The 15,519-nt window shown below is 34.8% G+C and overlaps 1 protein-coding gene across 8 annotated transcripts in view; it reads left to right on the plus strand.

The window, feature by feature from the left end:
* Positions 1-15,519, plus strand: part of LOC142333864 (uncharacterized) — a 782,720-nt gene that overhangs the window by 573,056 nt on the left and 194,145 nt on the right. For all 8 annotated transcript variants that reach the window (XR_012758732.1, XR_012758731.1, XM_075381431.1 and 5 more), the window contains one exon: positions 10,740-10,872. Coding sequence is in view for 6 of the 8 variants with exons in the window: in XM_075381431.1 (XP_075237546.1) it covers positions 10,813-10,872 (60 nt within the window). In the remaining 2 variants the exon portion in view is untranslated. The remainder of the gene's footprint in view (positions 1-10,739; positions 10,873-15,519) is intronic.

Raw genomic sequence — 15,519 nt, forward strand, 5'->3', positions numbered from 1 at the left:
TATTAATTAATTAATTATTAATGTTGTTATTATTATTATTAATTAATTATTATTATTATTAATTAATTTAAATGTCAGGAAAAGATTTTTGAAAGTGTATGTTTGGAGTGTCGCTTTATATGGAAGTGAAACTTGCACAATCGGAATATCTGAGAAGAAAAGATTAGAAGCTTTTAAAATGCGGTGCTATAGGAAAATGTTAAAAATCAAATGGATGGATAAAGTGACAAATGAAGAGTTATTGCGGCAAATAGATGAAGAAAGAAGCGTTTGGAAAAATATAGTTAAATGAAGAGACAGACTTATATAGGCCACATACTAAGGCATCCTGGAATAGTCGCTTTAATATTGGAAGGACAGGTAGAAGGGAAAAATTGTGTAGGCAGGCCACGTTTGGAATATGTAAAACAAATTGTTAGGGATGTAGGATGTAGAGGGTATACTGAAATGAAACGACTAGCACTAGATAGTGAATCTTGGAGAGCTGCATCAAACCAGTCAAATGACTGAAGATAAAAAATATATATATATGGTATATATCGATATATAATAATATAACAAGCATACACCTTCTTCTTCTTTCTTTTTTTATTTAGCCTCTGGAACCACCGTAAGGTAATACTTCAGAGGAAGATATATGTACGAATGGAACTGAAGTGTAGTGATGTACAGTCTCAGGTAGACCGTTCCTGAGATGTGTGGTTAATTGAAACCCGACCGCCAAAGAACACCGGTATCTACGATCTAGTATTCAAATCCGTATTAAATTAACTGCCTTTACTAGAATTTGAACCGACTATACACCTGACCACCACGAGACATGTACTATCGAATCGGGATTTTCCTCTAGTGATCGGTACATTCCGGTGCTAAGCTAAGGGGGACATACACACAGACACATATACTAATACCGTTTATTAGGGGAAGATTATTTATTAGTTTTATTTTATATATATATTATTTTTTAGCTTGTTTATTAAATTTGCATTTTATCCATTTTTACAGCAATATGTTTAATGTTATTTAGTTTTATATTATTTTGTTTTAAACATCTTATTGCTCTATAAATTAAAGAATTAATAGTTGCAGTTTTTTAATTCTAAAGATGAAAGGAATTGAAATATTGTTTGGTTGATATTCTGTGTATGTCTATGTCAATTTTTTATTGATAAAAATATTTTTATCTAAATAATTAATACTATTATTATTTTCCTCGTTAAAATAAATTTAATATTATCATTTAGAGAGTTCATTTTTTTATTAATTTCTTTTATTAATTTTATTATTAATTAATATCTTTTAATTTTAAAATCTTAGATGTCATAGAAATTAATATTTTTGCATATAACGTTTTTTGTAAATTAATAATCGTTAATGAAGATTAAATATTTACGAAACTAGTTGAACAATTTCAATTGAAAAATAAAAAATTAAAATTTGATAAAATTATCTGTTATAAATTTTAGTAAAATTAAGTATAAATTATTTTATATTTAAATATATATATATAAATAAGTTACCATTTTGCCCATTTTCGCCCTTAATATCCTGGTACAACGACAAAATAATTCTAGAAAAGTAAAAAAGCTGTTAATAATTCTCCGCTTCATTATTAAAAAAAGTGTTCAGAAATTCTAGCCTTTTATATAATTTTGACCTAAAGGATATCCTTTAAAAAAGATTAATTTAATTAATAAGATGTGGAAATAATTATATCCGGTAAAGGATATCCGATTAGGAATAATTCTTATAAATTATTATTTCTTTTTCCCAGAATTATTTTTGCGTGGTAATAAAGATAAAAAATAGATTTAAAAAAATGTTTTTTTTTTTTTTTACCGACCAAGATTATTCACAATTCTAAAGCGGTTAAAAGCTGTACAGCTAGAAAGTATGAGTTTTTAAACTTTAATTTTTCTACCCTTAAGGATAATCGAGATTATCCTCAGTTTTATTGGAGATTCATTTGAAAATGTTGTAATATTTTTAGCTATAAGCTTAAGCACGCAATATGTTAGTTAATAAAAAATGAACATCGAACCTAATTTTTGTTATAATAAATTTTAATAGTTTCACGTTTTCCCCTTTTTCTTTTTTTCAATTTTTCCTCGCTTTCCTTTTCCCATTTTCATTTTTACCACATTGTATTTATCTATCCCCGATTCCTCTCTTCCCTTTCCACAATTTTCTCCTTTTTATCCCCCTTTCTTATTCATTTCCTCATTTCATTTTCCCTTATTTCCCTTTCCCTCTTCCTTTTCCACCTTTTTCCCCTTTTTCTTTCCCTTTTCTATTTCCTTTTCTCATTTTTGCTTTCCCCTGTTGTTCTTTTTTCCATTTTTCCTTTCTCTTTTCCCATTTCCTCCTCTTTTCTTTCCACTACTTTCTCTTCCTTTTCCTTTGATTTTGTTATTTCCCTTTCTTCCTTCCTTTCCCTTTTTCATTTTCTTTTCCCGTTTTTCCTTTTCCACATTTTTTTATATTTTCCATTTTCCCTTTCTTTCCTTTTTCCCATTTTCATTTTTACCATATTTCTTTTCCCTTTCCATTTCTACAGTTTTCTCATTTTTCTACCCGTTTCCCTTTACTTCCTTCATTTTTGTTTCCCTTTCCTCATTCCTCTTTCTTCCCTTTCCCTTTTTTTCTCCTTTGAATTTCCTTTTCCCGGTTTTACTTTTTCCTTTTTTTCATTTTACCCTTCTTCCTTTTTTCCATTTTCATTTATACTATATCTCCTTTCTCTTTCCCCCATTTCTTTTCTTCCCTTTCCATTATTTTCTCCTTTTTATCTTTCTTTCCTCCTTCCTTTCCTTTCATCTTTCAAATTAATCTTGCGACAACAAAAATCGTACTGGGAAATTACACGATTACTAAGAACATCTTAGTTTTTACACCGCACCCTAGACGTCGAATTTCCAAGGTTATTTCAAAACTAAATATCTATCTTTATAGTTAAATAAATTATTTTCGTCGATGGTTTTTAAAGATTAAATACCGATTTATGTTAGTTGAATATGTTCTTTTCCAAGGTTATCTAAAAACACACTATTGTCGTATAATAAATATTTAATTTGCAATAACAAATATCGAAAAAATAAACATTTCCACCGTTTTGTAATTTGTGAAGGTATTTAAGTTCTGATTTTTTGGTAATTTTAAAACTTTATTATCAAGACATTTATCAAATATTAATGCGATTCGTCTATCAAAACTCGAGGTATAGATTTTTATATACAAAAAAAAAAATGACGGACAGTGGGAGAACCAAAGAAAAATTGCCATTTTTCCTAAGGATATGTTTTGTTTAGTGTAACAAGTTGAATCCGAAGAAGTATAGCTAGTCTACCATTTTAGAAACATTCTGTATATAGAGAGGTTAACATACTACTTATGAGAAGTTTGTGTCGTGTTCCACAATCAATGAAGATCATAATTCTGCTTTACGATAATGCTTGGACACTCCCACAACGCTTACAACCGCCAAGACTGTTGTAAAGTTAAATTATTAATTATTCCACTTTGTATAGTAATCAAATTTGATCTGTATGATTTTGTGTGTGTTTTTTTCCACACTTAAAGAGGACTTCCTATCCCTAGGCTTGGTGAACTGAAGAACGCACTGTAGTTTACCGTTAAGGAAAATATGTTGGTTTAAATGGTGTCTTCATAAAAAAGATTTGTTTTTTTTAGAAAATAATATATACTTTTATTCTAGTGATATGCGGCTATGCATTACATTTTAGCCAGCCTAGTATAATTGTTCCAAAATTAAAAATAACAATTATCAATATAATTCAAAACAATTTGCACGCAAAGCAAAACGGGATCTGCGGGGATGGTATTCATCAAGTTCGTTTTTAAGGGCAACGGGTGCCAAGGTGCTCAACAACCACATTAATTTGAACCAGTATCTGTTTCGGTTCCGCCTGGCAGATGATGAGCTGTGCGTCTGCGTGGAGGTCCAGTCAAATGAACACCGGATGTTTGACTACCATGCTCTGTGGGGGGGGGGGGGAGAGGCAGAGACCGGGCCACCCACGAACTTAGAGATCAAGAGGAAAATTGGCCACTCACAAGCGGCGAGTAAACATTTTTCTAAATTTCCATCAAAATTTTATGTCTCGCTGGTCTATTTCCCTAAACTTTTTCTACTAATCCTAATAAAAAGGAAGGTCCTAATAAAAAATTCGGGCGACTATATGTAGAAGTTGCGAAGAGGCAGGGAGACCGAGATATTTGGGATGCGGTTTCGGGCCGGGCGAGCACGGGAACGGAACGGTGATCAAAATGCACCGGTTCTAAATTTCGTCCAGTTGCCCATCACTCGCATGCGGAGGAGGCTTTACAGCGATGGGTGCATGACAGCTGGAACGGGACACCACAACTAAGGGAAGATCTCTGTAGAATTTAATTTGGATCTGGGGGGATGGTATGAGTCAAGTTCGTTTTTAAGGTCATCCGGTGCCCAGGTGCTCACCAATCATGTTAATTTAAACCAATATCTGTTTCGTTCCGCCTTGTAGCTGGTGAGCTGTGCGTCTGCTGGGAGTTCCATTCAAATGAACACCTGATGTTCGACTGCCCTGCTCTTTGTTGAGGGGGTCAGAAATCGGCCCGCTTTGGAACTTAGAGTTCAAAGAGAAAATTGGCCACTCACAAACGACTATTCAAAGTGGCGAGAGCCGCATTGTCAGACCGTGTGGGAGTTTCTTGATGCGGTTGCTTTTTTCAATCGACATCAGTAGTTTACTTAAGGGAAAGACTCCTACCGTATTGCTGTGGGAAAATAAGCTAAAGATACGGCTGATAACCAGGCAATTAAGGCTCCAAGCGCTTTAATATGGCGTACAAGTACTTTCTGGCATTCAGCGACCTAGCCGTGGCAGCGAATTGCTATCTACACGAAGAAAATTTTAATTTATGGATGTTATATATATTTTAAGTAGTTGACGGAGTGCGCCTACCCATTTTAATAAACAGATGACAGGTGAGCTGTTGGGATACGTAAGCCGGTGGTGTATAAAACCGCGCTTAGTGCGCTTACGCTGTTAGGTAAGCTCTAGGGGCTAATTAGGACACTGGTCGCTGAACTGTTTCGAGGCTCAATATCCGTTTGTGACGCACAACATTCGGTGTTATGCTTTAGGGCGACCGAATGGGGTGGTGGCGGGAGAAATGCCAAGCAAACTAATGGGAACAAAAAACAAAGCAAAAAAATTCCGTATATAAAATAATGTACTGTAACTTAAAATGAAATTAAAAAGTTTTTGTTTTTAAGTTATTAAAAATTGAATATATATATATGTATAAAGTACATCGTTTATTTTTTTTAATCGGTTTTATTTCATTTAATAAAGTTTTAATTGGTTTTAATTTAAGTTGTAAAACTTTTTAAGAAGTTTATACCATTTATCTTTACCACGTAGCAGTAAAAATTGCTAGTAATAATAATAATAATATAATAATAATAATAATAATAATAATAATAATAATAATAATAATAATAAAAAGTTTTCAAAATTAAATTTAATAACTTTCTACTATGAAATACTAAAACTTTAGATTAAGTAAATTAATGATGATATCAAAGTACAATAAAAAAAATATATATTTAATTTTTAAACTTTACGCAGTGTAATTTAGAAATTAGATTAATCTAAATTTAAATTCTGATAATCTTAAATTATTAAAATACAAATCAGTTATATTAACTCAGCCGAACTGCTGTTCTGTTTCATTACATCGTGAAACGTCAATGACGCGTTTATTTAATATTTAAATACCAGCGTAATTTGATATTTTTTTTTTATCTCAATTATATTTAATATCAGTTTCATAGATTAGAAACCATAAATAATTTCATGTCAGTAATCATGTAATAAAGGAATTTTTTTTTTAATCGCCTTAATTATCCTACCCTATTAAACGGCACATGTGTGTGTGTGTGCGCGCGCGCGCCCTCTTTAGCTTAGCATTGGAATATATCGATCACTAGCGGAAACTGCCGATTCGTTAGTAAATGTCTTGTGGTGGTCAGGTGTATACTAGTTATATTATTGTATATCGATGTACCGTATATATATGCGAAATATACATCGGTTATATATATATATATATATATATATATATCGGGAAAATTTAGTACTTTTTAACAGGATATTGAAATATCATGAAATATCAAAAATTAACAGTGATCGAAAATCACAAATATCACGCGGTCGTTCCGAGAGCTCTGAAAAATTTCTTCGACCCCCTCCCCCTCGACGATAAGATATCCGATCTCAGTGGTATCCGTCGGTTGATAATATTTTCAAGTGCCCTTGGGGCGCCCTTCGAAAATTGGGGAATGAATGCGATGGGATGCCTGAGTATTATCTCGGCAACCGCTCGACCGATTTTCACGATTCAAACGGTATATATATCAGCAGGTCAAGCGCTAACTGTTTAACGTATCGGGTACACTTTTGATCTACCGGATCTTGGTTATCCAGAAATTAAATTGTTTAGCCGTATGTTTTGATCGCTCTCACCCGCCGTAAAACGTACCGATCTGATCGTTCGATAAATACGCTCAAACCTGTGCGCTAGCGCAGTTGTAAAGCATAAACTTATGAATAATAAAAACATTGTAAAAATAATTTTTAAAACGCTACACTTAAATTAAACGCTGTAAAATGTAAAAAATAATTTTCGGACGGTATCTCAAAATAGATTTGACAACAACCTTTGATGGTGATATGTAAGGTTATGTAAAGGTAATAGCTTCATATTAAAAATTTGATGTTTTGCCAATTTTTTCTTTTGCGTGATGAAAGGCCTAAACAGTGGCGTGCAAACACGCATAAAAAAATTGGGAAAAACATGAGATTTTTAATTTGAAGCTATGACTTTCACATAATCTTACATATCACCATCATAGTTTGTCGTCCTAAAACCGTTTTTTACCTTTTAGTGCGTAATCAATTTTCATCATTCAAAAAAGAATATTTTTACACAAGAGGTAATCAATTTTGGACACGTAATAGTCCCATTTCAAGACGCCGCCCGTCTGGCAACCCATCCAGAGGGCATAACCGCCAAGGCACGCCCTAGGAACACCCTGCAGTTAATTAAGGACTAATGCTATTATTTAATATGTCTTGGAATATAAAACTGTTGAAAAGCACAAAAAACTCGCTACTCGCTAGCGCGTGTTAAACACGTGAGAAGAAAAAGCACTGGATTTATACCTTCCGTCCTGAACATTCACTCGCGCGAGATACTGCGTATTCCTAAATTTGTTAATCGTTCATTTTACCAATTTATGGTACCTAATTTTCTAGTCTTTTAATTAGATAAAAATAATTTATTTATTTCTTTTATGAAAAAGGGAAGAACTAAGTTTGTCGAATTTTATTTAAAAAAGTTTGTGGCTTTTTTTTTTTACTTCTGGGACCACCGTTAGGTATTTCTTCAAAGGATTAGATGGAGGATTTGTAGCGTGTGAAAATACCACGCCTGACCGGGATTCGAACCCGGGACCTCCAGATGAAAGGCCAACCCGCTATCATTCGCGCCATGGAGGTCTGCAAAAAAAAACGTTCTGTGTACATTTACGCGCAATAGCTTATCAATTCATTACATATATAATTAATTATTTTATAATTTTTTATTTTAATTTTGTACATGGTTTAGATTGAATTACAGTTTATTTATTTTCATTTAATTTCATCTGTCATCTGACTTATTTTCGACGTGAAAATCATGTTTTACGTAAATTACGCAGTGTGTTTTAGAATAGATCCGACAAACAAATAAAAGAACTGTACTATTTATATTTTAAACACATAATTAAATAATATATTTTATATTTTAACGTTTTTAACTGCTAAAGAATAATAATAAAATTATAAATATTTATGTAACATATTTTATTATAAAAGATAACACCAAAAGGTATTATTTTAAAATTAAAATAATATTTCAAAATATTTTCAAAATTCTTAAAAACTTGCTTTATACTTCTTAGCCGTACTTTAATCAAATTATTGTCATACATTTCATGAGTTTAATTAGTAGGTTAGTTTGGATTTCAAAACATATCATCATATATAGAAATTTTTAATATACTTAATAAATATCACACAAATTTACTATCGTTCATTTACTGTATAACGTAAAGAAATAGTGAATTTTAATAGTACGTAGCCGAGTGAATCGTCAGGAGCTGTGTCTCAACATACTGCCCGCCGTATGAGTGAGGACGAAATTTTAAATTCGAAACCACAGAAACTCCCGTTCCAAGTTTTTGTCATTTTTTTATGTCAAACAGCTATCGGATTTGTCATCTGCAACCCCCAAAAACCCCGCACAGCAATTTTGCAATTTTTTTACACACGCAGCCTTAATTTATCCCGTACGGAAGGATGTTTGCAAAAGAAATGACGGAATATTGTATTTTCACTCGACCTTAGTAACTATCCAAAATTTCATCAATCGGCAATATCAGGAAGTATTAACCGGTTTGTTTGGCATTTCTCCCGCCACCACCCCATTCGGTCGCCCTAAAGCATAAGACCGAATATCTGTGCCACAAACGGCTACTGAGTCACGAAAAAGTTTAGCGCGCAATTCCTTAAATAGCTGCTAGAGCTTACCTAACAGAGTAAACGGACTAAGCGCGGTGCCATACACTATCCGTTTACGTGTCCCAACCGCTCTCTTGTCACATATATTTATTAAAACGGGTAGGCTCACCCCGTCAACTACTGAAAATATATATAACATCCATAAATTAAAATTTATTTCGTCGAGACAGCAATTCGCTGTCACGCCAAGATCGCTGAATGCCAGAAAGTACCTGTGCGCCATATTAAAGCGCTTGGAGCCTTAATTGGCTGGAGGTCAGCCATATCTTTAGGTTAGCTTCCGACAGCAGTGCGGTAGAAGTCTTTACCTTAAGTAAACTACTGATGTCGGTTGAACAAAGCAACCGCATTAAGGAACTCGTACACGGTTCGACAATGCGGCTTTCGTCACATTGACTCGCCGCTTGTAAGCGGCCAACTTTACCTTTGACCTCTAAGTTCCAGAGTGGCCCGATCTCTGGCCCTCCCAAGAGTAGAATAGTCAAACATCAGGTGTTCATTTGAATGGAACTCCCCGCAGACGCACAGCTCATCAGCTGCCAGGCGGAACCGAAACAGATATCGGTTCAAATTAACACAATTGGTAAGCACCTGGGCACCGGATGACCTTAAAAACTAACTCGAGGCATACCGTTCCCCCAGATCTCGTTTAAACTTTTACAGAGATCGTCCCTTAGTCGTGTTGCCCCATTCCAGCTGCCATGTATCCATCGCGAGGCTCTGCAGCCTCCTCCGCAGGCGGGAGATGGGCAACTGAACGAAATTTATATCCGGTGCATTGCGATCACCGGTCCGTTTCCGTATTGGCCCGGCCCGAAACCGCATCCCAAACACCTCGGCCTTTCTGCCTCTTCGCAATTTCCACATGGCCGTCCGAACTTTCACCACTAAATCGATTGGGAGAGCCTTTCCCGATACGGTGGTAGCCTCGTAGGAGGTTGTTTTAAAAACACCAATGCATACAATTATGGCTCTGCGCTGGGCACTCCTTAAATTTTGAATAAATGCTCGATTTCTTTCCAACCTATGCTCCCAAACGGACGCCATATATATCAGGAAGTATGTTAAATTAAGGAATATTTGAGGAGAAACATGAAAAAAAAAACATTAGTTAAAGAAAAACAAATAATAATAGTCATTCGCCGGACTCCGTGGTGCGAATGGTAGCGTGTCGGCCTTTCATCTAGTGATCCCGGGTTTGAATCCCGGTCAGGCATGGCATTTTCACACACGCTACAAATCATTCATCACATCCTCTGAAGCAATACATAACGGTGGTCTCGGAGGATAAACAAGAAAAAGAAGAATCATCAATATTTACAGAGCGCCCCACAAAGAAATTGAGAAACTTTCAGGACTACTGGTGAAAATAATGAAAAAACATCATATCAACATAGGTCTGAAAATTTTTTTTTTTCAAGATATAGCTAGCGAAAGATTTTTCCCGGTTTTCAGGTTCTAATAAAAAGAAGCCCTATTGTAATTTTTGGGACACAAATTAAGGAGTAAAGTTCATGGTTTATTATGTAATTTGAGCCGGAAAATAAAATAAAATAGGTTCAAGAACTGTAACTTCAATAGATTTTAAGATATCTGACAAACACAAAATTAATTAGATGTCGTAAAAGGTTTTTTTTTTTTAAGATAACATTCTTTTTAAACGTTCTTCGATGTATTGGGGTTTACGAACGAAAGAATCATTACCAACGTGTTCTTTTTCTGTTGAACGTCAAGTTTGTTGCTTGGCATTTCTCCCACCACTACCCTATTCGGTCGCCCTAAAACATAAGACCGAGTGTCCGTGCCACGAAGGGCTACCAAAAACTTTATGCGACCAGTCTCCTAAGTAGCTCTTAGAGCTAATCTAATAGCGTGAACGGTATAAGCATTTTTTCATTATTTTTAAAAAATATTTTAGAATATACATACAATAACGAAATTCGCGTATAGTTTTGTAATTTAAGTGCCGAAATATTTATCAAGGTGAGAAATTAAAACGCGTTTTTATAATTAAAATTTTCGTTTATTGCTTTATTCTATTATAGAATCATCGTATATTTTTTTCAGTAGAGTAACGTCTTTAAAAAAAATATTCTGATGTTTTCTTTTCAGTTTTTACTACAACACTACAACAACCGTCAATGTCTCAAACACACAAACTTCTAAATCTCATCCACGAAGTGTAATGTCTACATATCACACAGAACAATCGTTTTCTGCAATTTCTTTAAATATGGTGTGCGAGGTCAGTGATAATTTTAAATTCGTATTTCATAATACAAAGCTCGTTTTATTATCTTTTTTTTAGCGCTAACATTTTCTTTTTATAATTGTTTTTTTTTTATATTTAAAAAAATGCTAACTAATATTTTTTTATTAACAATTTATTGCGATTTTGTATATTATTTATTTACATAGAGTGTCCTTAAAAGGTAAGACCAAACTATAGAAGGTGATTCTACTTAATATACTGAAGAAAAAATATCTAGTAAACATAAGTCCAAAAACGCATATTTTTCTGTCTGTCCGCAATTTTGTGTTTTTTAAAAGAAAAATATATTTTTCAAGAACGGTTAGAGATAACGCTATAAAATTTATTTTATTTTAAACTAAAATTTTTTAATAGGGAATAAAATAACGATACTCTTCGTTGAAAAATTTCAAAATTGCGGTCATTTTAATTTTTCAATTTAAAATATCTAGGAATTATTAGAATTATCAAATTGTGTTGTATCATAAAAAGTATGAAGTATTTTTTGTTAACAAAACGACATCATCGACGTAAAATCCGAGGAGAAACAACAGAGTTATTGCAAAAAGTAAGTCTAAACCCATATGGCAGCCATCTTGTTTTTTTATTATCTTGATTGACAACTAAATAAAATTTTCCGATTAGAATTGCTAAAAATTCATCATTATGGATATTTTATGATAAGTATTGTATGAAAGAGCGTATGAAAGTTTGTTTTATTATGAGAATCGCAAAAAATGTTCAGTGTGACTTCCATTTATTCTAACACAAAAATCTATACATTTCATTAGTGACACGCTCAAATATTCCTGGCTGTTCCCTGATTGCTTGAAAAGAGCGGACAATTCTATCCTACAAATGATGAACACTGAGAATTGGTATTGAATAAACAAGAGACTTTACTTGTTCCCGTAGATAATAATCTCATTTAATAGAGGAAAATATCACACTAAATTCCTTATCCCCCATCGCAACTCCATTTTCCCACAGACTAGGCTAGCTCCGGGACGCAACGCCCTAGAACTGCTCAACCGAAACATATTTTCTTTAATAATAAACAAATTTGATGAAATATAGGCTTCGAAATCATCACCACCGCCCTCTCCTCTCGAGAGGACGACCCTCAAACAACGTTTCAGTCCATTCTGGACGGAAAGAGAGAGCGTCAAAGAAGATAAGCCCATTAGCGCATAGTTCCGACGGGGGCCTACCGTTAAAAACCTCCATTGGATCGGAACGCAGTCCAAATTTTACCAAATGAGTCGACGCCACTTTCTATTTATAACCCGTCAACTCATTACAATCATCCACCCGCAAAGAACCAAGTCCATACACTGCGATTACTAGGAGGGTACCGCACCCTCCGAAATCCTTGTGCGTTCCATTCCGTTACATAGTTAATAGTCTAAGATTCAGATCTGGGTAGCAAGCACGGTAACGATTGGGACCATCTCGACCAGTCCACCTTCCTTGGAAACGATCAGTTAACTTTTCTCTGACACTAATTGCAAAGTAGGTAGGCGCACCATCATGCGTGAAAAGAACGTCCTCTAAAACTTCAGGTAAGTCATTCGGTATGAATTCCAAATATGTGTCACCAGTCTAACTATGTGGCAAAAAGAAAGTCCCGATTAGCTTATCCGTGTGGTTTTCTCCCGAAACATTCGGAGAAAACCTGTGTTGACGTCCTGCATGAAATACTGCATCAGGATTTTCCTCACACAAAACGTGTCGGTTGTGGAAGTTGTTTATACCATCCTTAGTGAAACACGGCTAGTCCGTAAAAAGAATATTAGATTTCCAGTCCGGGTTATGGGCACACTTTTGGTTTGCTTGGCATTTCTCCCGCCATCACCCCATTTCGTCACCCTAAACCATAAGATCGAATCTCTGTGCCACAAACGACAACTGAGCCTCGAACAGTTCAGCGACCATTATCCTAACATAGCTCCTAGAGTTAACCTAACAGCGTGAGCGGACTAAGCGCGGTGCCATACACCACCGGCTTACGTGTCCCGACCGCGCACTTGTCATATATTTGTTAAAATGGGTAGGCGCACCCCGTCAACTATTAAAAATATATATGACATCCGTAATAAAATTTATTTTGTTTAGGCAGCAATTAGCTGCCACGCCTAGGTCGCTGAATGCCAGCAAGTATCTGTCCACCATTTCCTAGCGCTTGGGGTCATAATAATTGGCTGGTGATCAACCACGTTCAGTGTTAGCTTCCCACTGCAATGCGGTAAAAGTCTTTCCCTTAAGCAAACTACGGATGCCGGTTGAACAAAGCAACCGCATCTACGAACTCCTACACGGTTCGACAATGCGGCTCTCGCCAAATTCACTCGCCGCTTATGAGTGGCCAATTTTCCCCTTGATCTTTAAGTTCCAGGGTGTCCCGGTCTCTGGCACACCCAAGAGCAGGGCAGTCAAACATTAGCTGTTCATTTGACTGGACTTCCCCGCAGACGTACACCTCGTCAGCTGCCAGGCGGAACCGAAACAGATATAGCGTGATTGGTGAACATCCGGGCATCCGTTGCATGAGCACACTTGTTAATTAACTACCGACTGAATGCAATCCACGATCGTGAGTGTAAAATATTTCATATTCTTGTACGAGATATATTTTCTTGGATAGAAACTCTTCTGCACGATAATTCTGTATCCTGTACGTACTTGTTCAAAACCCTTTCTTCTACCTGTGGCGTTAAAACTGTTTTAGGTCTACCATTACCGACTATGACGGCTATAAATCTTCCGGTTTCACTTAAACATGGATGAAGACGTAAAAATAATTTTCTGTCTGCCGGTTCGTATACTTTTCTTGGTAAATCCGTTTTTTCCTCCCTCGCATTGCCGTTGGCAAGACCAAATGTAAAATGCATATAAGCGAGTTCATTATTTGAATAATTTTGGTTCATTTTAAATGAAAATTAACACGATTAATGACAATTCCCTTAAAAAAAAACAAAGATTTCCAGAATTCAGAGGATAAATATCACAATTCAATGGAAGTAATAGAAAATATTTTGTTCACAAGTGAAATAAAAAAAAAAGTAACTAAAAAAATCAGCTATTTCAGTTGTATTATCACAGAATACTTATTTATAGCCTTTTTGATTAATAAAATTTTTTTGAATATGTATTTTACGCAGTTTACTTTAATTTATTTTCAAATTTTTTTTGAATTTTTTTTTTTTTTTTTTTGTCTTCAGTCATTTGACTGGTTTGATGCAGCTCTCCAAGATTCCCTATCTAGTGCTAGTCGTTTCATTTCAGTATACCCTCTACATCCTACATCCCTAACAATTTGTTTTACATATTCCAAACGTGGCCTGCCTACACAATTTTTCCCTTCTACCTGTCCTTCCAAAATTAAAGCGACTATTCCAGGATGCCTTAGTATGTGGCCTATAAGTCTGTCTCTTCTTTTAACTATATTTTTCCAAACGCTTCTTTCTTCATCTATTTGCCGCAATACCTCCTCATTTGTCACTTTATCCACCCATCTGATTTTTAACATTCTCCTATAGCACCACATTTCAAAAGCTTCTAACCTTTTCTTCTCAGATACTCCGATCGTCCAAGTTTCACTTCCATATAAAGCGACACTCCAAACATACACTTTCAAAAATCTTTTCCTGACATTTAAATTAATTTTTGATGTAAACAACTTATATTTCTTACTGAAGGCTCGTTTAGCTTGTGCTATTCGGCATTTTATATCGCTCCTGCTTCGTCCATCTTTAGTAATTCTACTTCCCAAATAACAAAATTCTTCTACCTCCATAATCTTTTCTCCTCCTATTTTCACATTCAGCGGTCCATCTTTGCTATTTCTACTACATTTCATTACTTTTGTTTTGTTCTTGTTTATTTTCATGCGATAGTTCTTGCGTAGGACTTCATCTATGCCGTTCATTGTTTCTTCTAAATCCTTTTTATTCTCGGCTAGAATTACTATATCATCAGCAAATCGTAGCATCTTTATCTTTTCACCTTGTACTGTTACTCCGAATCTAAATTGTTCTTTAACATCATTAACTGCTAGTTCCATGTAAAGATTAAAAAGTAACGGAGATAGAGAACATCCTTGTCGGACTCCCTTTCTTATTATGGCTTCTTTCTTATGTTCTTCAATTGCTACTGTTGCTGTTTGGTTCCTGTACATGTTAGCAATTGTTCTTCTATCTCTGTATTTGAACCCTAATTTTTTTAAAATGCTGAACATTTTATTCCAGTCTACGTTATCGAATGCCTTTTCTAGGTCTATAAACGCCAAGTATGTCGGTTTGTTTTTCTTTAATCTTCCTTCTACTATTAATCTGAGGCCTAAAATTGCTTCCCTTGTCCCTATACTTTTCCTGAAACCAAATTGGTCTTCTCCTAACACTTCCTCCACTCTCCTCTCAATTCTTCTGTATAGAATTCTAGTTAAGATTTTTGATGCATGACTAGTTAAACTAATTGTTCTGTATTCTTCACAGTTATCTGCCCCTGATTTCTTTGGTATCATTACTATAACACTTTTTTTGAAGTCTGACGGAAATTCCCCTTTTTCATAAATATTACACACCAGTTTGTATAATCTATCAATCGCCTCCTCCCCTGCACTGCGCAGTAATTCTACAGGTA

This window comes from Lycorma delicatula, chromosome 13, assembly GCF_047948215.1.
Source record: "Lycorma delicatula isolate Av1 chromosome 13, ASM4794821v1, whole genome shotgun sequence".
Classification (NCBI taxonomy): Eukaryota; Metazoa; Arthropoda; class Insecta; order Hemiptera; family Fulgoridae; genus Lycorma; species Lycorma delicatula.